General features: G+C 37.2%; 1 protein-coding gene across 1 annotated transcript in view; it reads left to right on the forward strand.

Moving 5' to 3' along the window:
- PLCB1 (phospholipase C beta 1) overlaps nucleotides 1-26,801 on the forward strand; it is a 146,366-nt gene that overhangs the window by 61,705 nt on the left and 57,860 nt on the right. Inside the window, exons 9-19 of the mRNA XM_047069168.1 lie at nucleotides 1,637-1,721; nucleotides 3,052-3,229; nucleotides 7,797-7,864; nucleotides 9,810-9,906; nucleotides 12,138-12,222; nucleotides 13,899-14,023; nucleotides 18,954-19,108; nucleotides 21,599-21,763; nucleotides 23,803-23,902; nucleotides 24,583-24,687; nucleotides 25,732-25,841. Of these exons, the coding sequence (XP_046925124.1) occupies nucleotides 1,637-1,721; nucleotides 3,052-3,229; nucleotides 7,797-7,864; nucleotides 9,810-9,906; nucleotides 12,138-12,222; nucleotides 13,899-14,023; nucleotides 18,954-19,108; nucleotides 21,599-21,763; nucleotides 23,803-23,902; nucleotides 24,583-24,687; nucleotides 25,732-25,841 (1,273 nt within the window). The remainder of the gene's footprint in view (nucleotides 1-1,636; nucleotides 1,722-3,051; nucleotides 3,230-7,796; nucleotides 7,865-9,809; nucleotides 9,907-12,137; nucleotides 12,223-13,898; nucleotides 14,024-18,953; nucleotides 19,109-21,598; nucleotides 21,764-23,802; nucleotides 23,903-24,582; nucleotides 24,688-25,731; nucleotides 25,842-26,801) is intronic.

Below are 26,801 nucleotides of genomic sequence, written 5' to 3' on the forward strand. Positions count from 1 at the left end.
ATATAGTGGTTTTCCCTAGGGACCATTGCAATACAATTTGAATCCCTAGAACATCCCCCATCTAGGGCGGGGTGGGGCGGGGAGTCCATGATCCAGGCTTAACAGTTATGGAAGAGAGAAAGAAAATTAAGAATCCCACTTTAGAATTGTTTTGAATTGTGGTAAATAAGGCTTTTTATCACTTACTTATTCTTACTGCAATCCCAGTTTTGTGAAAATGTATTAACATTGCAGCATGTAGAGGCAACTATTGGAAATCAAGTTTGACAGCCTGTAGATCAAACTCACAGTCCATAAAACCCAATGGAATTGGATACCTTTATAATGATGCTTAACATTCTACAGAACGAGAAAAAAAATATTATTGCTTTTTAAAAGGTCAAAGGAAGCAGGAGTATTGAAAGATGGCAGATATTCCCTCGTACCGACTGTGTTTATGTGTTAGCCAGCCCGCAAGTTGCCCAGTCTAGCTGGTGGGTGCTGCCTGGTAACTCTGGATCCTCTTACATTAGCCCCACTCTCCTAATGCCTCAAAGGCATCTGCATCCATTACTCTGCTTCATCTTCTTGGCATCCTCTGTCCTTTTCCAAGAACTGTGAGTATCCTCATTTTATAGATCCAGAGTGGTTGAGAGCCTGGAGCTCAGTTCAGCAAGCCCTACAGCTCCAGGCTTTCTCTTTCAGATCAGATTCTTACCAGCACTTAGTCAGGCTCACACCACCTCTGCTGCCCTATTATGCACATAAGAGTTGCAGACACCTTTCCTCATGGTGTCTGCTTCTTATCTTCCCTCCAGAACCCCCTCCCAAGTGAACACACTTTGGCCTGACTGCCCTTCTGTGTTTTTTTTTTTAATTTTTTTTTCAACGTTTTTATTTATTTTTGGGACAGAGAGAGACAGAGCATGAACGGGGGAGGGGCAGAGAGAGAGGGAGACACAGAATCGGAAACAGGCTCCAGGCTCCGAGCCATCAGCCCAGAGCCTGACGCGGGGCTCGAACTCACGGACCTCGAGATCGTGACCTGGCTGAAGTCGGACGCTTAACCGACTGCGCCACCCAGGCGCCCCAATGCCCTTCTGTGTTTTAAGATTCTCTCTCTCTCTCTATCTCTCTCTCTCTCTCTCCCTCTCTCTCTCCCTCTCTCTTTCTTCCTCCCTCCCTCCTTGTCTGCCTCTCTCCTTTCCTTTCCTCTCCTCCCTCACCTCCTTAAAAACATTCCTTTACAGCTAGCTCTTTGTGGGTTAGACAAATCTCAACCAAGAATTCACATGGAGTCATGGCTGAGGTCTGCCCCAAGCATCTTGCATTTGACTTAGAATCAGGAAATTGAACAAAAGGGACTGAGCCCATAATTCTGGGGCATTCAAGAATCCAGTGACTGGCAAATGACCTGCTGTCCTCTCCATCTGTGTCTATGGAGGCTAGCCATAGGAATAGCCTTCACTGTCTCTCTGCATGTGGTATTCAAATTCACAGAAGTCAGGATAGTAAACAAGGGGTTTAGAGTGATACATATTGGTCTTGAAGGGTAAGTTGAAGAAATCACTTCTTTTTGTAATTAATAACACAAAATAATCATGTCCAACCCCTTTAAATAAGCCCCCTTGCTTGCTTTTTTTCTCATTTCCCTTAGCCCAAAGCAGCAAGCCAAGATGGCAGAGTATTGCCGACTGATCTTTGGAGATGCTCTTCTCATGGAACCACTGGAAAAATACCCAGTAAGCAATTTCAAGGTTTATCGCTGAAGGAATGTACATATTAATGACTGGAGTTAGGGGGAGACTTCCTTACATCCTTTCCAAGTTTGTGTTTCTCGGGAAGATTAATTGAGTTGATAATGAAGCCTGACCAGGAGGAAACCGGCAGTGTGCCCCACTGAGGGTGGAAGACATGCATCTGTCCTCTTCCTCTGCTCACTGTCTTGTCCCTCCCCCACTGCCTGACGTGACTGGCAGGACTACAGAATTCCCAGAATCACAAGTATCTTCCATGGAGACATTCCGGGCCAGACAGGGTTCTGATCATCTCCCATGGAACCTCATTACACCCTTTGAGAGACATGGTTCAGCAAAATGGGACATTGCAGGTGGTACAATGAGATCCCCACCTGGCCCTGCATCCACTCTTCACTCCCTTGCATGTGCCTTTTGGTGGAACAGAACTCAGGCCTCCTATTGCCAAGCATCCCTGCTTTGGGAAGGAAAAGCAGTAGGAACATCTTAAAGTAGCCTTTCCCCTCTTCAACCCTTTTTCCTCATCTCCACACATTCTTACACAATTTCATACCAATCCCCAGACTTGTTGTAAGCAAAGAATAAAGGACCAGTTTAGGGGAGTTCACTAGACTTGCTAAAAATAACTCACCTTGGGACTTGCACACATAATCTCTGATATAATATCTAACAACCCTCTCATGGGAAATTGATTTTCCCATTAGATGTGCAAGCTTGAAAACACTGGCAATAATGTTTGCAAATAAGGGTAGCTCGAATCTCAGGGCTACAAGGAAATGTGAAACCACCAGCCCACTTGGGCTGATGCCAAGAACATATGCAGCTTACTACCTAGTTCCAGATGGGGGGTTTGCTCTTTTTAAAATGCATCTGAAAGGTTGGTTCTGTAGGCTTCCATATGACAGACACCCTTCCTGACAGACACCACACTAATTGGCTTCCCTTCTTCGAAAATCCAGGACAAAGCCTTCCTATCTGCCTCAAACCAAAACGGTTGGACTTATGGTCCATCAGAAAACTCATAAAACTTTGGGTTAGCAAATCTCCCAGTACATTTCTGTGGGTCTGATTCATGGGGATTCGTTGTGGAAAAATAAGAGTTCGGTAATTAAAATATGCCTTTCATGAAAAAATAAAGAACCATGAAGCAGCCCCCATGCGGGACACACGCTTAGAACAGTCTAATGAGCTGTAATGAACGTAGTAACTAATAATCTAGAAGCTCTTGGTGTCCAACACTGTGCTGGGGGTTTGGGGAGGGGGTGTGAAAGAAAGGGGCAGTATTGTTAAAGAAGGTGCTTTTCTTTTCCATTAGCTGGAATCTGGAGTTCCTCTTCCAAGCCCTATGGATTTAATGTACAAAATTTTGGTGAAAAATAAGAAGAAATCGCATAAGTCATCAGAAGGAAGTGGCAAAAAGAAGCTCTCAGAACAAGCCTCCAACACGTACAGTGACTCCTCCAGCGTGTTTGAGCCCTCATCTCCAGGAGCCGGTGAGGGGTTGGCAGGCTCTTGTTCCCTATTACATGTTGTTTTAAGAATTGCTGCTCTAATTTAACTTAGAAGGAATTTTACATTCCTATTTGGACACACTTTTAAATGGTATGGGTTTTCTGTTTCTGCTGCAAACTTGGTGGCTTCATTAAGACTACACAAATGGCGGGGGGGCCTGGGTGGCTCAGTTAGTTGAACGTCTGACCTAGGCTGAGCTCATGATCTCGCAGCTTGTGGGTTCGAGCCCCACTCCGGGTTCTGCACTGACAGTGTGGAGCCTGGTTGGGATTCTCTCTCTCTCTCCTCTCTCTGATGCTCCCCTACTCATTCTCTCTCTCCCTCTCTCTCTCTCTCTCTTTCTCTCAAAATAAATAGATGAACCAAAAAAAAGCTACACAAACGTATGATTTCCAGTTCTGTAAGTAGGAAGGCCCACATGGGTCTCACTGGGCCAACCTCCAGTTGTCAGCAGGGCTGCTGTCCTTTCTGGAGGCTCTGGAGAATCCTATTCTTTGCTTGTTCCATCTTCCAGAGGCCACCCACATTTGTTGGCTTATGGTCTCTTCCTCCAGTTTCAAGCCAGGAATGTCCCATCTCACTTCTGTCATCATACCTGCCTCTGACCAGAGGCAAGAAAGGTCCTTTGCTTTTAGGAAGTCATACCATTACATTGGATCCATTTGGATAAACCAGGATAATCTTCCCCAGCTCAATCTTACTCTATCTGCAAAGCCCCTCTTGCTGTATATTCACAGGGCACAGAACATATCCCCAGGACATGGTCATTTGGGGGAGCCGTATGGTTTTGTGGTCTACCACATCGGCCAAATAATGTTTGGAGTGACCACATGAGTTTAAGCTTCTAAAGGGCAATGATACCTTAACATTAACTTGGGTCTGGGCACAAGATGTTCACTGAATGTGTTCTCATTGATGATATGCTGAAGAGTGCTGGGCAATTCAACTCATCCATATTTTACAGATCTCTTTTAAAATGTAAAAAGGTAAAGGCAATTGAATTATCTATCAAAGCTTCTAGGCAATGCTTAGTATCATTAATTTTCCTTTTAAATTTAGGTTGAAATAGATTTTTACGGATGATGAGAAAAGAATTCAAGTGGTCACCCCATTTCCTTTGAATTATTTGTCATTTAGTCTGATTTCTTTTCTAGCTTTAATCAGAATCTTGGCAATCTGAAAAGGGCTCTCCTGATTGGAGGGTGAGTAAGTGGAGGAAACTTGAAGCTTGAATCTAGGAAGTTCTTGAATGGAAAGATTAACTCACATTGGAACAATCACTTTGGAAAACTGGCAGTATTTGCAAAAGCTGAACATATGCACATCCTCGGTCCTAGGGATTCCATTCCTAGGTATATACCCAACAGAAACGTGTATAGATATTCACCAAGAGAGATGCACAAGAATTGCTCAGAGCAACACTACACAGAATGGCCAAAAATTGGAAACTGGATGACGAGTGCCATCATTAGTTGTGGTATATTCACACCATGGATTAATATGCAACAATAACAGTCTACAACTGCACACACCAATATGGATACAGCTCAGAAACATAATGTTGAGTAAAAGAACTCAAATACAAAAACAGAATCCACTGTCTGACTCCATTTATATAAAGTACAAAAACAGACAGAATTATCCTATGAAATTAGAGGTCAGGAAATGGTTACCTTTGAAGAAATGACTGGAAGGGCATCCAACAGGGCCTCTGGACACTGGTTTTATTTTGTTTCTTGATCTGGATACTGGTTACTAAGGTCTGTTTAGTCAGTGAAAATTCATCACTCTGTATATATAGGGTATGTGTACTTCACTGCATATCTATTGTATATCAATTAAAAGATTTCAGAATAGGGGCACCTGGCTGGCTCAGTCAGTTAAGCATATGACTTCCACTCAGGTCATGATCTCATGGTTTATGAGTTCGAGGCTTGCGTCAGTTGGGCTCTATGCTGATAGCTCAGAGCCTGGAGCCTGCTTCAGATTCTGTGTCTCCCTCTCTTTCTGCCCCTCCCCTACCTGCACTCTGTCTCTCTCTCAAAAATAAATAAACATTAAAAAACATTTTTAAAAAGATTTCAAAATAATTTTAAGTTAAAATGTAAATTCTAGAGCAATCTGGTGGGGAAAAAAAGGTTAACCAAATCAATGATTTATCTTTTCTTGTATGTTTCCATCTCAATGGCCAATTTCTTTTATGGTTTAGAGCAAAATTCTTACCAACAAATATATAATTATTTGAAAGGTTTTTTGGGGGCGGTAGTTTTTGAGTGTGTATTTCAAGCATTAATACATTATTCTGATTCTTTTTTCAAAACTAACTCTTGTTCTCAGTAAGAATGTTGTTTCCGAAGGTTTACAGTTCTTGAAACCCTTGAATCTAGGGAAGAAACCAAGTCTTCCTTTGCATACAGGAACTTGTTTCCCCATCTCCCTTTCCCACTACCAGTTCTCTCCCTTTTTATTAACTGGATGCATAACACAAATAACAATTTTTACAGGCATTGGACATTATTGCTTAATACAGAGAAGAACAGCAATCTGTTAGTAATTCGGTAGATTTCCTAAGCTAGCCCCATGGTCTGTTGTGCAATCTTTATTTATTTCAATGGAAAATTTTGGACATTTTAATATGTAGGTAGTCTTTTGAATAATGAGCCCTACTAATTTGCCATTTGGTTTGTAGATGTTCTCTGGTAATGGGAACTCAAGTAACTTGAAAAACATGGAATGGTTCTTATTTCAAAACTAATTTACTTATCATGGTGCTTGTTGGCCAGGTGCCTTTTCCAAGATTCAGCCCTTTGCCAGTACACTTGTCTTAAAGAACTAGGATAAAGTAGATTTTTTTTATGGTTCAAGGTTTTATGGTCTTAAGTTTCCTCCAAGATCCCTCAGAAGACTTATGAGGGAGAAACCAGGGTCCTGCTCATAGAGTAAAGGAAGACAAATTACTTCTTTCCCACATAAACTAAAGAATTACCTGATGGAGGATTATGAAATTATTGGTGTGTTGTTATATCACATGAAGCACTGTTACTTGCTTTTGCCAAACAACCTTTGAAATTACTCAATTAAAAAAAAAAAAGAATCCCCTCTCTAATTAAAAAGCAAGAAAAAAAAAGTAAAAAGAACTTGGGGCAACACATTTGATTATAAAAAACAATTAAGTGCCAACCTCCAAAAGAATGTGTTGGTATATAATGAGATATGTTTTCTTTCCAAATTATAATGGATTCCCGGTATTAACTAACACAATGTAAGTATCATAAAGTGGTTACATGTGCTTTCTTTCAATAAACGAGCCATAAATAATAAGACTTACTGGTCCTGGAAATCTTTTCCCTCTAAAGATACTTCATGAATACTTTGCTCACTGCTACTATTCAGTAATTGATTGACCTTTGCTAGTCAAATGAAAACATTTATAAGCTTTTTGGAAGACATGCTGTGGACACTGTGTCATTTACATAGATTGAACAGGGTTGCAAACTTTCACAAGATTTGAGAGGGGGGAGGACCTAGCCAGTGCAAGTTACCTCATTGTAGAGCCAATATAGCCATCTACTGGGCTTGTACTGTTATGGCACTGTGTGAACGCTGAAAGATAGTAGTCATCATATAATGCCTTCTTTAGTATTTTACTTGAAAATCTTTTTACAAAACTGATATTATCAGGTGAGACTGAGACCCAAGGCTGTGGAAGAATTTAATACTTCCTGCTGGTGTGAATTTTTAAGGAGCGGAATCGTCCACCAAATCTTCAGAGAGGAAAAATAATCCATTGAAATGACTGTGTGTTGGCTAAGTATGCAGCTAAATTATGTCTGACCAAAGCAGATTTCCACGCATAATTATTTTAAGGGTTCATGCATTTTATCCTGCTTTTTGAAACAGAATGTCACCGTTTTCTAAGATACATGCATTGTTTAAATGAATGACAATGCATCCATCAAATAAGCCTGCAGGCAAATCGTAAGATACAATAGTTACTTTACAATTTTTGTGTCATCAGGTGTGCTGCCACAGCCGTGCCTTTCCTGTCCCAGATCAAATACTCGGCCTTAACTGTGAGGTCCTCTATGGCCTCAGAAAAGTAGCGGTAAAGTCACTGAGTGCTGCAAGCATCACATGGAAGAATCAAGGCTCAGAAAAAGAGGGAAAAGTGGGAAAAAGAGAGTTTATCTTTCAGAGTCCTAGAGACCCCCAAAGACAACGTACACTTCCATATAGGATGTGTGTACCATAGAAAGCTAAATGTAGATGACGCCATATTTTCTTAAACATACTGATAAAAATGTTAAGAGTTTTTAATAGAATTTGGACATTTCAAATGGTATTCACAAAGTAAATTTAGAGAAAATATCCATATTCCGAATCTCAATACAATTCTATATAATTTACAAAATTTAAATGTCCAAATGAATAATTTTAAAACAGTGTTATGCCAATTTCCAAGGAAATTTTTTGTAATGCACCTGTTAACATGTGCTTCAAACTTGTAAATGTTTGTTTACTTCATGATCTGTTATTAAAATTTGACAGGGGAAGCTGATACTGAGAGTGACGACGATGATGATGATGACGACTGTAAAAAATCTTCAATGGATGAGGTAGGTGTCTAGGAACTGACTTCTGGTCACAGAAGCTCATCCCCTAGTTTGTCAGTCCCTGCTGTGCCATCTGGACATATAGTTCATGGTCTCCTTCTGCCATCTAGTGGTCAAAAGCGTCACAGTTCATTTTAAACCTGCTACCCTGTTGGAAAATGAAAATGTGCACTTGAATCACTAAAAATGTGCACTTGAGTCACTAAAGGAATAAGCACAGCATTGAGCAAAAGTTCTCTGTGATGATCAATGCTGCCAAGACTTCCATCAAATGGGGTCTCTGGAGGGTGAATTCAAAATTTGTGACATCCAATGCCTGCTTCAATTTTTGAGGCAATTAAATTGTTGGTCAAATGGCCCCAAATCCAGAGAAAACGTGGAGTTTTGGAGAAATGTTCAGAAATATGACATTAACTCCATTATTGTAATTTTGAAATGACTAGAGCTCCTTACTGATGATGTAAGCTAAAACACCCCAAATAACTTCATCAGCTAAGAAATATTAATTGCACAGGATCTAGAAGTGAATCTGAGATAAGTCCATTGGAATTTCAAAACTTTGTTTTAGCAAGAGTCTTAATCCAAAAGTTTACACTGAATATTCCTTCAAATATATTGGAAAGTGTCTGTCTCAGGTATAAATAACAAATAATAAGCTGTTCTTACATAATGTTCTTCCTCTTACACTTATTTCCTTTAATGTTGTCTAAAGTTTTGATTAATTATGTTCCTCCACTAAATTTCAAGTTAGTGTCCAGGAGGAAAACTATTAACAGGCCTGGTAAAGTAGTTCTTCCTGGTAATTATTTCAATTGTGCATAACTTTTATCACTGATTCTTGACCATTCAAAACTGCCTTACTAATTGGATGGCCCATTTGCAAATGAATATTTCCCAATTAACATTTAACCTAAATATTGCTACAGGCGTTTTCAAAAGAAATCATGTCTGCATGTATTCTCTCTTCTAAAAATGGGAGAGAATATTAGATCAGTCTACAGAGGTCTGTCCATGCCAATACTGCAGTATTGGTTTTCTCCTTTATTAAAAACTTTATCAAAGTGATATGTAATAGCAAGTAATACTAAAGTAACATGAGGTTTTACTATGTGCCAGGTACTGTTCTGAGCTCTTTCACATAAATTAACTCGTTTAATAATCGCAAAAGCTCAATATGCTATTGGGACTGGTTTTATTCTAATTTAACAGGTGAGTAAACTGAGGCACAGAACAGTTAAGTAATTTGCCCAAGATTGCACAGCTTCTAAGTGGTGGGCTTGGAATTTGAAATTAGGCAATCTGGCTTTAGAATCTTAGCTACTAACCCCTGTGCTGTATTGTACTGCTTGCCTGATAGGCACACAGGAACCAAGAAGGCAGGGAGGGATGAACATTTATAAAGAAAACTAATACTTGTTCACCGACCCCAACCTATTTCCACAAGGCAACCTTTTTTTAAAAACAAATTTTTTTTGGTTCACTGGCAGTCAGCTACATACTAATTTTCATCTTGTACAGTGAATTCTTGATTTCTTGATTTCTTAACCTTAGACATCAGCTAAGGAATTTATGCTATGACCAGTGACATATAGCTTAGTGCTTCTCAAACTGTAATGTGCATTTGAATCGCCTTTGTAAAATGCAGATTCTGATTCTGGAGGCCAGTGGTGGAGGCTGAGATGCTACATCTCTAACAAGCTCTCAGGCTGATAATGCTGGTCACTGAGCACACTGGGAGCTGCCCCTAAACACCCCGTATGCCACCCCATATTTGCCTAACATACGAGTAAATTTTCTCCTGTGGTGAATTTTCCTGTTGGCGATAATCATTTTCAGAAGAGAAGGAATGGTGTTCTCTCTCGTGGGCCGCTTGATCATTGCCCTGGGAACATAATCCTTGGTAATGTAATGCTGACTCTGGGAATGTCACTTTTATTTCTGCTTCCAGGGTACTGCTGGCAGTGAGGCCATGGCCACAGAAGAGATGTCTAACCTGGTGAACTATATTCAGCCAGTCAAGTTTGAGTCCTTTGAAACTTCAAAAAGTAAGTTTTCCCTGGAGAAGAACCTCTAATGTAACATATAATGAGTGTATCTTAAATTGTTTTTTAATGTTCATTTATTTTTGAGAGAGAGGGAGTAAGTGGAGGTGGAGCAGAGAGAGGGGGAGACTATAATGAATATATCTTAAATACAAGGTAGTTAGAACAAAGAATGTTACCCTTAACAGAACTATTCTGTGAAGTCTTGAATACGTGCCTGAGTTGACGATTAAAACCATGTAAGAAAGTATTCCACGATGTTACCCCAAAATTCGTCATGGGGCTGTAGGCCACACACAGTTATCTGAAAGGTATTAGGCCAGAGTACAGCTGATTGAGAGTTTCACAGTCGTTTTTGTTTAACAATATAATGGGCTCCTTCCGTTATATAAGAGACAGTGTTGAAATAAACTATCTACCTGCCCCCCAGAAGGGGGGGAGTGGGGAGCAGCCAGAGACGTGGTTAACCCTCATAACTAAAAAGAGAACCAAATCAATCACTTCACACACATTCCATTTGTCCAGCCTGTTTTATAACATTAACTTCACATCATTTTGTGTTCTCTCTTCCTCCAACTACACAGCCATACTGGATGCAAAGAAAAAAGAAATAGCATCTTTCCCCCAGCTGAAGAAAAGAGCTCTTTTGTGAAATTGCCCCCCCTTTTTTTGTATGAAATGTAAGATGCTATCAGGTTAAGAGAATCCTTGAGACATTTTAGCTGCTTTTATGAATGTGCTTTTAAAGGCAGAATTTTTGCTGAAATATAGCAGCCTCTTATAAGGCATAGTTTTATAGATACATCAAAATCTAAGCTTCTACCGTACACACTAATGTATAATTGTATAATTTTTCCAAAGAACTTCAACTTTGTAGTATATGGTACCTGTATCTCTACAATGAGGAATTTAACTTCTAATACAGTTTATATATAAATATTCCAACATTTTTTTTGATTTCTGTAATTGCTGGTGCATCTTACCACAAGTTGTTCAATTTGAAACATCCTAAAGTAGTAATTTTTATATTTCTATAGTTTTCGTTGGCTGTAAAATGAGTTTGCCTAATTCATGAGTCAAAAGCTCCTAAACAACTAGCCAGATTGAGAAAGAACATCCTTCAAACCTGGTAACAACAGCATGGACCAAAGATTTACAAACAAGTCCATTTCTCCTTGTGTTTGATATCATTGTATCACTTTATTTTTTTTAAAGAATATCAAAATACATCAAAAAAAATAATACTGCACATATGTTACAAAGCACCTACTGAATTGACTTAATTTTAATTAGCAGTAATGCTTAAAATAATTAGTCATATGAAAATAGGTTTTTGATGGGCCAAAATAAGAGAAGTAAGGTTTTCCTTTAGAGCCGATTAAAAATTGGGGAAGATAAGGAGATAGATGGATAAAAGACTCCAGGTTATATTAGAAAGAACAGTGAGGCTTTATTCATGGAAAGTGGGCATCAAAGAGGGGGAAATGCATCAAAGGGAACTCCATTTAAAAACTGAGAACTGTGCAACCACTCTGAATGACATTTGCCTCAGTACTGTGTGTAACACTTTGAAGTTTAGTTGGAAAGAGGACAGAGAAGCTGTTGGACTCTTAGACTTTACAAACTAAAATAACTTTGTTTTGTTTCTTCCATTCTAATCAGAAGTTTGGATTCCACTTTCAAAATATTGCTTTTGTATTATATTGAGATATCTAACACATTCATCTCTCCAGCCTCTCTTATCCAATCTGAAAATGAGGCCATCAGACTGGAAAATGTCCAAGGATCCTTCTGCTTTGAAATACCCTAATCTTAATGTCACATTAGTTACTTGAACTGAGGGGGTGTGTACAAACTGAGGCAACGACAAGGTGGGGTGTAAAAGAGAGAGTCAGAAAAACCAATCTGAATGGATTTAGAACAAAAGAGTCCCCCAGCGTTCTTCGTCTTTTGAAATAGCTTTCATTGACCACTCTAGCCATATCTAAAATCCATTTCCCCATCCTAATGCCATTGTATCCCTAACTTGCATGACCATAAGCAAATCTGACTCAGGTAGTATTAGAAGAGACAGCTTCTTAGAAGACTCAGCTTTGACTGAAGAAATACATATATAAAGTTATACAATGAGGATTCGTCGCCCTAACTTCACTGAACATATGCCTCCATCTTACACGTTATAACTTGTACCGTTGAATTTTACTCCTCACCCTTTTTTGTTGTCGTTAACTCAGAAAGAAATAGAAGTTTTGAAATGTCTTCCTTCGTGGAAACCAAAGGACTCGAGCAACTGACAAAGTCTCCAGTGGAATTTGTAGAGTATCCTTGATTTGACGATTGACTGCTGAAATGACCCAGCCAAAGCCGCACGTGCCATTTGTTTGATTTCTGTTTTGAAACGGCTTATGTCTGATACCTGGGTGTGATGGACAGTTTCTGGCTTCAGATGCATGGCTGAGAGGCGGGGGCTGGCATATGGAAAAGAGAACTGGTCTTGCAATAAAGGAAGCTCAGGTTTCAAGGGTATTTTCACACCATCTTTGTCCTTTGGCAATTGGCTTAATCCTTCTGAATATGGTGACACCAGCTTTGCTCATTGGGTTAGGGACAGCATGTGTAAAGTGTGTAATATACTTTATACATACGTAAGATATATGTACAGTGTATACACATACATGTAATAGATGTCCAATCAGAAAACAGTTGGAATGATGACAAGGATATAAATATAGAGGCACCTGCCTGGCTCATTTGGAAGAGCATGTGACTCTTGAACTTGGGGTCATAACTTTGAGCCCCACGCTGGGTATAGAGATTACACACACGCACACTCACACACACACACACACAAAACAAAAACTTAAAAAACAGAATATAAATATATATTACTAACAATGGCTTTGTTGATAATTCTGACAACAAAAACCTTTGATTTTTATCCATAAATTAAAAATGAAACGTCTTTAAATTTTTTATGAAAGCAATAGTAAATGCCTCAAACAGCCCAATTTCATGAAATAAGTCCTAAAATTAAAAAAAAAAAACAAAAGTGACTTTTAGAACTCATCAACAAGAGGAGAGGGAGCAAATGTAAACTCCATAAACAAAGTCACACTATTAAGCATTGACTGTTTTATAGACCTTACATTAGATGTCTTATCACATTTCATCCTCACAATAAGCCTGGGATGTAGGGATTTTTCAATCTATCAAGCAGAGGAGGAAACTCACTCGGAAAAGAGCAAAATGACTTGCCCTAGATCCTATAGCTAGCAACTTCCAGAAATAAGGTGCAGGTCCTTTTACGCCTAATTTCCCTGCCTGAGCTCAAAACCTTAGCTGACTTCCACCAAATTTGGTAATAGGAGTTGTGTTTTAAGAACATAGCATTGTTTAATAGCTACATAGTACTCAGTAACTAAAAGGTTCTCAAGATGGAAAACTGATTACAGTAGGAACTAACATACGAAAAAAGGTCAGAACCTTCTGTGCTATCTTGACCTTGCTATCAATCATAAAGAGTACCACAGTCTTGGCAAATAGCATATAGCAAATAACCTTCTCAGAGAAGGTTAAAAAATGAGCAGAAAGCATTTCAAAAACAACCATGCAGTTCACATTATCTGCTTCCGCCAAAGACGTTATCATCCTGTCACGTGCTTTGGCACACTTGAGTTTACTCCTGTGTCCTTAATCGTTAAGCCTACCCTCAATAAAATCTCCCCCAAATTACACTGACTTTGACTTAATCGTTTTTTCTTCCTCATTAGTTTTCACCCACAAGGCTCAGCAAAGGTGCTATAGTACATTTATATTATAAAACCACATTTATTCTGTGTGTTCAGAAGTTTTTGACATTTTTCATCCACTAGCCCAATGAGATCATCAATATTTAGTTCATTTCCCAATGGAGAAAGAAGAAAGGTGGCTTCTAAGTTAATGGTATGGGCTAATTATTTTTATAATTGTATTCACTACTTAACATGATGGTCCAGATATAACAAAATGCAGCTCAGCAGGATATATCCAAAAGGAACCCGTGTGGATTCATCCAACTACATGCCTCAGCTCTTCTGGAATGCTGGTTGCCAAATGGTTGCACTTAATTTTCAAACTGTGGGTAAGTAGCACAGTTAAAGCTCATTTCCATTCTGTTAGAAAGCTGTATTTCCAGACTTGACTGAAAAGCAAACAGAAGCAGATTTCAATGAAGGGAAAATATCACTGCAAAAGAAAAATAGCTTTTGAAAATGGAGAAATTATCTTTAATAGTTTATAACCAAGTCTTTATTTCTAGTGGTTCCATATTACTTTCAAACAAAAATTTTTATGCTTTTTAAAGTAATATGTATATATTGTAGGAAATTTGGAAAATTCAGAAAAGTATAAAGAAACAATAAAACTGCCCAGGAACACTGCCACTCAGAAAATCAACACTTAACTTTCAGCTTTGTAATCTGTAAGGATTTGGAGTTAGGTATATACATGCTTTTTCATTTGTTTAAAATGTGTATGTATTTAAATGCTATACAGAGATAAAAATTTTAATAGCTGTATATTAAGCACGTTTCACAATTCACTCAAATCCATTTCCTATCTCCGGACATTAAGGAATTTTTTTTTCTACTATAAATAATTCTCAGAGAACATCTTGAATATAAATTGTCAAGTGTATATCCTAATGTTCTTTTGGAAAAGTTCCTAAAATAGAATTACTCTGTTAAAATATGTGAATGTTTCAAGAATATTCGTATAATATACAAAATTGTCCATCAAAAATGTTGGGCATTTACCAAAAAAATACAAAACACTAACTCAAAGGGATACATGCACCCCTATGTGTATTGCAGCGTTATTTAAAAGAGCCAAATTATGGAAGCATCCGTTGATAGAGGAATGGGTAAGGCACATACGGTATTTATGTATATATATATATACATAAATATATATGTATGTAGGAATATTATTCAGCCATCAAAAGAATGATATCTTGCCATTTGCAACAGCATGGATAAAACTAGAGAGTATAATGCTAAGTAAAATAAGCTTGGTCAGAGAAAGACAAATACCATATGATCTCACTCATATGTGGAATTTAGGAAACAAAACAAGTGAGCAAAGGAGAAAAAGAGAGACAAACCAAAAAACAGACGCTTAACTATAGAGAACAAACTGATGGTTACTGGATGGGAAAGGGGTGAGGGGATGGGTGAAATAGGTGATGGTGATTAAGAGTACATTTATCATGATGAAAAAAAATAAAATGATTTTTAAAAATCTGTGCCTTTAACAAATTCAAAAAAAAATGTTACACTGGATTTCTCTTCCATCAGCAGTGTATGATATGAAGTATTCTCTCTCATTTGAGATTTCAGTTAAGTGTTATAATTAAATAATAATAATACTAATAATATTCCAGACAAAATATTTTCTCATTGTTGCTTTAATTTTACTTCTTTGATTATTATTTAGGTTGAACATTTTAAATATGTGTTTCGATTTTTATATTTGTGTTTTTATAAACTGCGAATTTAGGACTATTGTCAATTTTCTATCCACTTACAACAGCGCTTTTTTTATAATGGGCATGTTGTCATATTTCATGAAACAGAAGAGATTGGGTTGATTCATGTTTTATTTTATGGAGTCTTGGCTTACTTTTATTATTATAGTCTTTCCGCCCCAGGATTAGACCCAGATTACTTCTGTTTCTCTCATGTTTTTTTTTCTTTTAATTTGTAATTTGACTCTTTCAACCATCCAAATTTAATTTTAGTATATAATCTCAGTAAGAAATCAATCCTTTTTTACACTAAACTGAAATTACTTAGTAGATGTAGCTTTTTGGCAGGTGATTAATTTGGGTCCATTTTTTTCCAGTTATATTCTTCTCTACTAATAAATTTGTCTGCCTTCCTGGAGCCAATAGCTCAGTGTTATTATTGTAATGCTTAATAATATGGTCTAATATCTGGAAGTGGAGATTCTCCTTCATGGCTATTAATTTTTAGTACTTGTCTTGCCATTGCCAGTGGGATCCCTATTCCAAATGAATTTAATTTACTTACTATTATTTCCCTTGCCCTCACTGAGAAAGAAATGGGATTGTGCATAAAATCATATTAAATTTACATTAGTTTAATTGTTATATTGTTTCCCTCTCCCCACTGAAAAAAAATATTTTGTTTAAAATCACATTCAATTTTGAATTTTAAGAAGTATGAAGAAAACTGACACCTTTTATTTTTTATTTTTTTAGCACAGAAAGAATGTTTTTCTCTTCATTTTAAAAATTCTTACATTGTGTCTCCTTCTTTCTGTCCCTCACCTGCTTGCACTCTTTCTCTCTCTCTCAAAAATAAATATTAAAAAGTTTGTATAATATAAATAAATAAATGAAAATTCTTACATTAGGTCTCTCAGCAAAATCACTTGTCTTCATCTGAAAGATAGTTTCTTTAGATGAAAGCCTTTTTTTTTAAACATATTTTTAACAGATTGCTTTTGGATATTGATATTTGTATATTTATTTTATAAATAAGTTCATTTTATAATCACCCTTCTGAACTCTCATAATAACTTATTTTGCTGGTAGCTTCTGTTGTTTTTTTTTCAGATACACAATCACAATGTAATCACATCTATGTTTTTTTTTCCCTTCCTAGTGCTTTGGACTGACCATTCTACAATCGTATTAAATAATAGTATTAAGAGTGGGCAGCTTTGAGTAGATGTTGGCTATGACTGAGACAGATATTCTCTCACACACTAAAGGAGTACAATAGTCCCCCTTATCCATAGTTTCATTTATCCTGGTTTCAGTTACCTGTGGTCAAACAGGATCTGGAAGCAGATGATCCTCCTTCTGACTTATTGTCAGGTCAAAAGTAGCCTAACACTACATCTACATCACAATGCCTACGTCATTCACCTCACTTCCTCTCATCCTGTAGGCATTTTATCATCTCATGAACATCACAAAAAGAAGGGTGAGTACAGTACATTAGGTCACGTATCTTGAGGGGTGCTTGGGTGGCTCAGTCGGTTAGGTCTAACTTCAGCTCAGGTCATGGTCTCACAGTTCATGAGTTCGAGCCCTGCATCGGGCTCTGTGCTGACTGCTTGAAGCCTGCTTTGGCTTCTGTGTAATGCTGTCTCTGTGCCTTTCTGCTCACACTCTGTCTCTCTCTCTCAAAATTAAATAAACACTAAAAAATTTAAACATATCTTGAAAGAGAGACCATATTCACATAACCATTATTACAGTATATTGTTATTATTGTTCCATTTTATTATTATTGTTAATATCTTATCGTGCCTAATTTGTAAGTTAAACTTTATCATAGCTATGTGTGTATAGGAAAAAAACCATAATATATGTAGAGTTTGGTACTATCTGTGGTTTCAGACATCCACTGGGGTCTTAGAACATATCTCCCATGGTTAAGTGGGGACTACTGTATGCACCCGTCCTAATTGACTAATAGTGTTTGAGGAATTTATGTTAATGTTATTAAATGCCATTTGGCATTTATTGGGATGATGATATATTCATTTCTTCTTTTGTGAGTAAATATATCTCCCAATAAGTAATTATCCTTTTGTTCCTGGGATAAATGTTACTTTCTTGTTGTGTGTTATTTTTTAGAACATACAATTTGCTATTGTAATTTTTTTACACTTTTGATGTCAATTATTTTTTCAAATCCATCATTTCCTTTCCTTTTTTTTTTTTTTTGGTTTGGTATTTTGCCCAATTTTAGTATCATAGTTACCATAGCTTAATAAATTGAGAGATAAAATTTCACTTATTTTCCCTGCTCTAAAAATGATTGGTTACATGGAACTTTGAAATAATCCTACCATTACCTCTCTACCATCCTCCTAAATAGAGATGAGTCATGACTCAAACAATCTAGAACAAATGGCAGCTTCCCAGATTCCCTATGACCTTAAAATGTGTTTTTTTTTTAACCTTACAAATTGCAATTCATGTGGACGTTCATTTCATACACTGACTGAGTCTTAGGAAAACTTTTAGGAATAAGTTTTGTTCATTAGAAAGGAGTCAATGTGTAGATACAGGTGGTAAGTAAAAGAAATGCAAATTAAAAAAAAGAAATCCTGGGGCCGCCTAGGTGGCTCAGAGGGTTAAGCGTCCAACTTTGACTCAGGTCATGATCTCATGGTTCGTGGATTTGAGCCCCAGGTCGGTCTGTGCTGACAGCTCAGAGCCTGGAGCCTGCTTCAGATGCTGGGTCTCCCTCTCTCTCTGCCCCTCCCCCATTTATGCGAGAGCACTCTCTCTCTCTCTCTCTCAAAAGTAAATAAACATTAAAAAATTTTTTAAGAAAAATGATAAAATATAAAGTAAAATAAAATAATAAAAATAAAATAAAATAAATTTAAAAAATAATAATAAAGTTATAATAAATAAATAAATAAATAAAAATAAATACAATTAAAAATAAATAAACATTTTTAAAATTTTTTTAAAGAAATCCTTTTTCCTATAAATTAAAAAAAAAAAGAATTTTTTCCTTTTTGGTGAGGTGCAGGGAAGTCCATGCTCAAAAGCATGGATTAGAGGCATAAAGTGGCATGAGCTTTCTGAAGGACATCTTGGCAGGACATCAAAAAGTACACATTATTTTCCTACAACACATCTTTTGACCTAGAAATTTCACTCCTAAGACTGCCATTAATGATGGATTCAAAGATTTTAAAATGATTTAGCAAATGAATCTATTCAAAAAGAGTTTGCACAGCTGTTAAAAGTAAAGCAGACAAATATTTAGTGAAATGGACATATTACACATTCACAACATATTAGAAGAGAAAAACAGAATATACACCAACCAGTTGGCAGTGGTTCATCTCTAGATTTGGAGTACAGCTAGATTTTTTTCTTCTCTGTGTTTCCTAAGTTTCTACAAATGAAGAAATATTTCTTTTTAAAAAGGGTAGTAAAAATGGACTATAATACAATCTTACTTTCTTGCTCTAAACATGAATATCATCACAATAAGGTTTGTGTTTTTGATATTCAGACCTGGCTATGCAAATAAATATGGGGATGTATGAATACAATGGGAAAAGTGGCTACAGATTAAAGCCAGAGTTCATGAGGAGACCCGACAAGCACTTTGATCCATTCACCGAAGGCATCGTAGATGGGATAGTGGCCAACACTTTATCTGTGAAGGTATGTACCTCTCTATTACAAAACTGTCACCAGCAAAAGTCTTGAACATTACCCACATTGCATAAAGAAGTAAGTCATCAAAAATTTAGTTGCTAGCAATATCTCCACCTCCTTCTTGCATTTTTTTTAAGGACTAATTCTCTCCAAATTACAAGTTTCAGAAGCTCCACACATGGGATAAAGGGACTAAGCCCTACTCTTTAATAGGATAAATTGGACCCTAAATCAATAAACCAAGTTGGAGAGTCTCCATGGTCGGTCCTTTCTTTTGGTGTGAAGATCATTGACCTATGTTGGAAAAAAACCTTCTGGTCTTTTATTTCTCCATTAGTTCTAGAAAAATATCCACACTGAGAAAAATTAGAGAAAAAGTATTCTCTCAGTAAATTGCTAAAGGCTGAATAAAAGCTCTCAATTTACCATTTTGAAAATCAGGGACTTAAAACACATAGTAATGATCCTAAGTAAAAGAATTGCTTCATTAGATATATACCTGACCCTAAAATATAAATTCAAAATGATTTCTGCAGTCTTTGAAATTGATGTTATATCAGATATAATGTTTTTAGCTATAAGAAAATATTTTATACTATGAATGAAAAATCATCTTTATAAGGAGATTTATACGTGAATTCTATAAGCTCTTGGTTGTTGTGGCTGTTTCATTTACTTCTTTAAAGTTTTATTTCTTGTTTAGCTAGATAACTGTGGAACTAAGAAATGTTTTTTATTGGACATAAATGCAATTTTCAGATTGACCTTAAACCAAAGGCATATGAAAAACTTTGTAAAAAAAAAAAGTAACAGTTTTACTAATTTATATCTACCCTAAGCCTATTGAGCCCATTTTTACTTTAAAATTTATGTCACTTGATACTGAACATCAAAAATAAAATTTCAATGAAGTGTCTCAAAATTATATCTTTTGAAATTACTTCACACCATGTATCTGAAGAGTGGAGTTGGCAGAATTAGAGCTTGGAGATTATGTTTATTTTAGGAAACTCTTTTCAGCAAAGGATGTTTAATTCCTGCCGAGTTTGATGAAGATAAACTCGTAAGCATCACACACTGACAAAATGCTATTTTTAGAACCCTTGTCAATTGTTGGTGTAGTTGGATCAAACTAATAATTTTGTTCTTGTCCTCCAATTCATCTTGTTTTGTGCATGTTTTCTCGCTTATTTATTTTTTTTAAATTCTACCATGACAGTGTAAGTAGTTATAAAAATAACATAGAAAGTGAGTTGAGGGAAAACAGTTGAGACCCCAACGGATGTGAACTGTTGCCCGAGTCCAGAATGGAGACACTGTTGCAGTTGTTGGTGTCCTTGGAATGGACAGCCCATCCTGTCTTTAACATGATAGCCAGACCCAAGATCTGGCTCATGTCCGTCCAGTGGCGCCTTTGTTTTGACCTTTTGACATAGACGTCATAGTGCCAGAATGGACTTGGGAACTCAAGAGGTGTTCCACCATCCTATGTTACTGATGGGAACATTGAGGGTTAGTGTCATTAATTTAGCTAAGGACCTCTGCTTTAATCGAACATCTTAAGCACACAGAATCCTTGGTGCATCTGATTTCCCAGTGTGACTCACATAACCTGGAAGTTTCAAATATATAAAATGTCTGCTAAGTTGTTCTCATGTAGAACCTCAAATTAAACAGAGAATGTTGCTAGCAGATCCCACGCATTCAGGCTAAAGAGAACATTCAGGAAAAATGAGTTATCTTGGGCAAATTCAGATGGCTTCTTCCTCGTTTTTCTCTCTAACCTATTTGGAATTTCTGACCACATCAGCATGTAGCTACTGGCCTTGCTGAGCCGCTGAGGGCCATTCTCAGGCCACCATTGTGTCCCATTTCTAGCCCTGACATCATCTTGATAATTCTGTCCTCTTTCACAAACTTGAGCTCAGAAAGCTCTTGGCCACCAGAATATGTGATTTTAAACTCTCTGTTAACTCTACAATATCCATAAATTTTGTAGCTAGGCAAGGATACCCATAATTGTGTGGATGCCTAAGGTTGGGGTTAGGAGTGATGATAAGCTGGACTAGACAGTTTAAGTTAATATTTGGTTTTTGTTTTTATTATCATTGTGGCTTTGCTAAGGTGAGGGTTTTTTTTTTCCTCTTGTAACCTCTTTAAGTATTAGAAAAACCTTTATATTTAGTTGGCTCTGAAGATCAATCTTCAATATTTAACAGATGTATCTCAAGTACAAAAAGTATAATCTCATCAAATTTTTGGTATTTGTTCATTTATTTCCTCCTATACAACTTTGTCTTATTAACTGACTCCTTCTAAACTCAGCATTTTCAAGGTTCCTCTACCAGTTCTTTAACCAAATGAAAAATTATATTTGTACATTTGCCTCTATTTCATTTTGGTTATAATTCTACCAACCAGCATTTGTACCTCCCTAAAGTATTCTCTTATATCACTTATTCATTTCTCAAGACTTCCTTTTTTATTGTTTTCTAGATTATTTCAGGTCAGTTTCTTTCTGATAAGAAAGTTGGGACCTATGTGGAAGTGGATATGTTTGGTTTGCCTGTGGATACAAGGAGGAAGGCATTTAAGACCAAAACATCACAAGGAAATGCTGTAAATCCTGTCTGGGAAGAAGAGCCCATTGTGTTCAAAAAGGTTGGTCACATATCCTGGATGTGAGATATAAATGCATATTCTAGGTGTTTCACTCTGAGGGAAAAATTACATGGAGAATTATTTGTAGCTTCATTTGGGAATTTACACATTTATAAAGCAATAGCACTTTGGGGGACTATCTTAAAAGCTATTCAAGATCTCTGTGAATCACTTGTTTGGATTTTCAGAATTGTGTTGTGAATCAATTAATTCTAGTATACCTCATTTGGAAGACCAGAAAAACATATAAATTAACTCATATCCTCTCATAATACAAGTGATAAATGATACATTTTCATTGTAACTCAAATGAAGTGGGAAGCAAGGAATAATATGGTAGCAGAGAGAAGGAAGTCTGTACTTTCTTAAAAAAGAATATTAATTAGGGGCGCCTGGGTGACTCGGTCAGTTAAGCATCCGAATCTGGCTCAGGTCATGATCTCACAGTTTGCGAGTCCAAGCCCTGCATCAAGCTCTGTGCTGATAGCTTGGAGCATAGAGCCTGCTTCGAGTTCTGTGTCTCCCTCTCTCTCGCACACTCACACTCCCCCACTCACACTCTGTCTCTCTCTCTCAAAAATAAATAAACATTAAAAAAATTTAATATTAAAAAAATTAAACTTCATGTAATCTCTAGCCTCTGGTAGCTGATCATTCTATCTTGCCTGGATTCTGTCTGATAGAGTTAAAACCTTTTCTATATGACTGGGCCTTCTCACTGCCTTCACCAAAAAGCAAATCTTCACACATGCTTGTCACACAAAGGAGGACAGTAGTCCAGTAAAAAGTGGGATAGACTACTTACCATACCCTTTGCTTTTAACTGGCCAAAAGATCTACAAAGGCCATCTTCTGCAAAGAGAGTTTTGTGTTAAAGGTCTCTGTTCTCCCACTATTTTAAATACGTTAATTGGATTTAATAACAGTGTCTACTTCATAGAGTTATTAATAAGTATTTTCTTTTTAAAATTTTTTAAAAATATTTATTTAGTGGGGGAAGGGCAGAGAGAGAGGCAGACACAGAATCCAAAGCAGGCTCCAGGCTCTGAGCTATCAGCACAGAGTCTGACGCGGGGCTTGAACTCACAAACTGTGAGATCATGACCTGGGCCGAAGTCGGATGCTTAACTGACTGAGCCACCCAGGCACCCCAATAAGAATTTTTCTGATATAATAAAAACATTTATAAAATATCTGGCACTTTGAAAATAATGTTATTGAATTGAATTGAATAAATGTTACTTTATTCTTCTTACCAAAAGTAAGTTTTTAAGGGTACAATTAGCCCTATGTTTTTGACACATGTTTTACATTGAAGGAGGAAAAATGAGCAATTTTTTGTTGATTATTTGGGAATTATTTATAAAGCAATCTCACTTTGAAAGCTCTCCTAAAAGCTATTCTTTTGTACTTTTGCTTTTGCTTTGAAAGTATAAAAGTAATTTGCTTTGAAAATGTAAGAGTCAATGCTCAAATAGTGATAAGACTACTAACTTTATATTTAAACATATATTTAAACCTTTATCATTTCCATCTTGAGAATGTTCATGTCAAAAGTAAATGGTCATGCCTGGGTGGCTCAGTCGGTTAAGCATCTGACTTGGGTTCAGGTCATGATCTCATGGCTCGTGGGTTCGAACCTGCATCGGGCTCTATGCAGACAGCTCAGAGCCTGGAGCCTGCTTCGGATTCTGTGTCTCCCTCTCTCTCTGCCCACCCCCCACCCTTGCTCGTGCTCTGTCTCTCTCTGTCTCTCAAAAACAAATAAACATTAAAAAACTTTTTTTTAAAAGTAAATGGTCTACATGAGGAACAAATTCCTCATCAGGACAAGGTGATGAGACATAGATGAAGCCATATCACTGGTAATCCTTTTGAAAATCAAAGTTATAGAGCAACAACTTACCTTTTTATCAGTTAGTTAAGTAGAAACTTCTATGTGAATTTGGAAGCACAGGGCATGTTAGAATATTACCTTTCTAATCCTTCCTTGCAGTTATACCTTCTTGTAACCACAAGTGTCCTTAATGTCCCTCTAGGTGGTTCTTCCTTCTCTGGCCTGTTTGAGGATAGCAGTTTATGAAGAAGGAGGTAAATTTATCGGTCACCGGATCTTGCCTGTACAGGCAATTCGGCCAGGTACGAATAGTGTGGTGAGAAACTATTTATCAAAGTTGTAAAGAAAACCATCACTGCCGTCTGTGATTATTAAAGCATGATTTAGGAAGCTATCTGAAGACTCGATGCCTTATAACAAGTGTTTTATCTTTATGCTCACAGGTCTGTGGGTTCACAGGGTGTGGCTGGGCTCAGCCACAGCTTCAGGCTGTGGTCTGGAGTTAGGTCTGTTCCACATGTGCTCATTCAGGGGCCCAGGCTGAAGGAACAGTGGCACTCACAGTGTGGACTTTTGTGGCAACCCACTGGAATGCAGAAGGTCAAGCCTGACTCTGCAAGTTCATTTTAAGCCTCTGTTTGCACCACATCATTAACAAAGCAAAGCATATGGCTAAGCCCTAAGTCAAGATATCATGTAAAAGAATTTGGACCAATAATTCAGTCTATGACATGCAGTTTTAAATTCTCTTTTGTGGGGAAAAACATGATTGGGAAGGAAAATGATCAGAATTGACATTATTTTCCTGTCTGCTGAGAAAAAGAATATCACTCAAAACCATGCAAATTAAAATGAGAAAGAAGTGACCTGTTTGTCATCCAAAGTCATCTAAGATAAACGCTTCCATCACATAGATGTTCCTGTGTTGTAACTAACATTGTGGATAAAATACGCAATGCACAGTATTAATGTCACCCTCCAGGCTATCACTACATCTGTCTGCGGAATGAGAGGAACCAGCCTCTGATGCTCCCAGCTGTCTTTGTCTACATAGAGGTGAAAGACTATGTCCCAGATACATATGCAGGTAAAAAACCTGACTCGAGGGGATATTTCCATATGGGGCCATCCATATTTTTGTGGGTTAGTGGAAGGAAAACTGGACCAAAACTAGGCAGGAAATTCTGGCCTCAGAATTGCTTCTATTTGTGTATGTATGTTTATTAAATTGCTCAAAACTTTGTGAATAAGTTTTAATTTAATTTCACTTAAGTCCCAATAAAGTATTGAGCATATTTATCTACTAGTAGTAGTATTCTTTTGGGGCCAGCACTTTCTAATCCAGGCTACCTGGTACTACAGCAGTGTATCTAGGTCTGGACAATGAATTTATCTTCAGCCAGTTTTAGAAGCCAGGTCCTTTTCATGGGTGAGATTCTAAGTTTAGAGGAATTAACTTGTGACAATGTCAACCAGGAATCATAAATTTAAATACTTACAATGTTAACTAGCCTAGTTGTAAGTTACTGGGGAGTGGTGGAGACTATGGCAAACTTGGAGCACATGTCCATCCAAAGATGGCAACCATAACTCACTCCAGGTAGACAGAATCACATGTGAATGAGTCTCGTACTGCCAAACATTTGGATTGTTTCAACAGTCTGGAAAACAGGTTTTTTATGTGAAAGGTCTTCATTTATGAAAGACCTATTTGGGCCAAATAGGACAAGTGTGTGGGCCATTGCTGGAATGGATGGACCTCTCAAGAAAAAAAAAAAAAATACAGAGCATTGAGGCATCCCAGGTTGGGGTCTGTCCAGTTTGGTTGTCAGAGATGAACTCCTTTGAGTTTTATCTTCCTGAGGTTGTAGCAAAGAGTCTTGACTCTTGTCCATTTCCAAAATATTGGATGGATGAGTGGGTAGTTACATGGTTAGATGGAATAGTGGAAGATCGATGATGAATCAGTGGATGGGTGGGTGAGTAGACAGGATGAATGAATGCATGGATGGATGAGTAAATTGATGGATGGTAGGTAGGATAGATGGATGGATGACTGGATGGCTGAATGAATGGTGGATAATCAATATATCTAGGACCTTTGATCCTAAAATGTCTCTTCCGTATTTAGATGTGATTGAAGCTTTGTCAAATCCAATACGATATGTGAATCTGATGGAGCAGAGAGCAAAGCAACTGGCTGCTTTGACACTGGAAGATGAAGAAGAAGTAAAGAAAGAGGTGAGAGAGTGTTCTAATCTTATGCATGGCATTAAGCATGATTTCCACACCCACTGGCTGGCTTTGCTTATGTAACATCACACCTCAGGAGAAGAAAATAGCACATTGGAAAACCACTCTGATGGAGCTCAGCATTAACTCATAAAACATCTACATGATTGACTGAATTGTTCATATTTCATTCTCTTCTGGTATTCTGTGGCCAACACCAGCATCATATTTTGACTACACTGAAAAGTCCACATCTTGCCATTTCAGGTGAAAGTTTCTAACTGATTTCATATTGATTAAAGGTAATTAAAGCAGTTAGAAAAGAAGATGATGGGGTGCCTGGGTGGCGCAGTCGGTTAAGCGTCCGACTTCAGCCAGGTCACGATCTCGCGGTGCGTGAGTTCGAGCCCCGCGTCAGGCTCTGGGCTGATGGCTCAGAGCCTGGAGCCTGTTTTGGATTCTGTGTCTCCCTCTCTCTCTGCCCCTCCCCCGTTCATGCTCTGTCTCTCTCTGTCCCAAAAATAAATAAACGTTGAAAAAAAAAATTAAAAAAAAAAAAAAGAAAGAAAAGAAGATGATCATCAAGTCATTTAGTATTTTCTTTTGTCTTTAATCTAAAGTGCAGGATTTTCAAAGTGCCTTTGTGACTTCTTAGAATACATAAAGTACTTAATACAAATACTTGGTGCATAGTATGGGCCATAAAATGTTTACTATTATTATTTCATTTTATACTTATATATTATAATATATTTCCAAATAATTGGTATATTTTTCTAAATTAGATGTCACAATGCAAAGAATAATTAAGGAAGTTCTATAAATATTAGAAGTGAAATTTAAAAATATAAGGCCTCTATGTAGACTAACAACCCTTTAATTTTTAAAAAAGTGAAATATGATTTAATGATTGAAATGATACCAATATTAAACAGAGTGAAGGAAATGAGCTCTTTTTACATTTCACTT

Source organism: Lynx rufus, unplaced genomic scaffold, assembly GCF_022079265.1.
Source record: "Lynx rufus isolate CCGP_SWC_20201006 ecotype Redwood Valley unplaced genomic scaffold, mLynRuf1.p SCAF_8, whole genome shotgun sequence".
NCBI classification, from domain to species: Eukaryota; Metazoa; Chordata; class Mammalia; order Carnivora; family Felidae; genus Lynx; species Lynx rufus.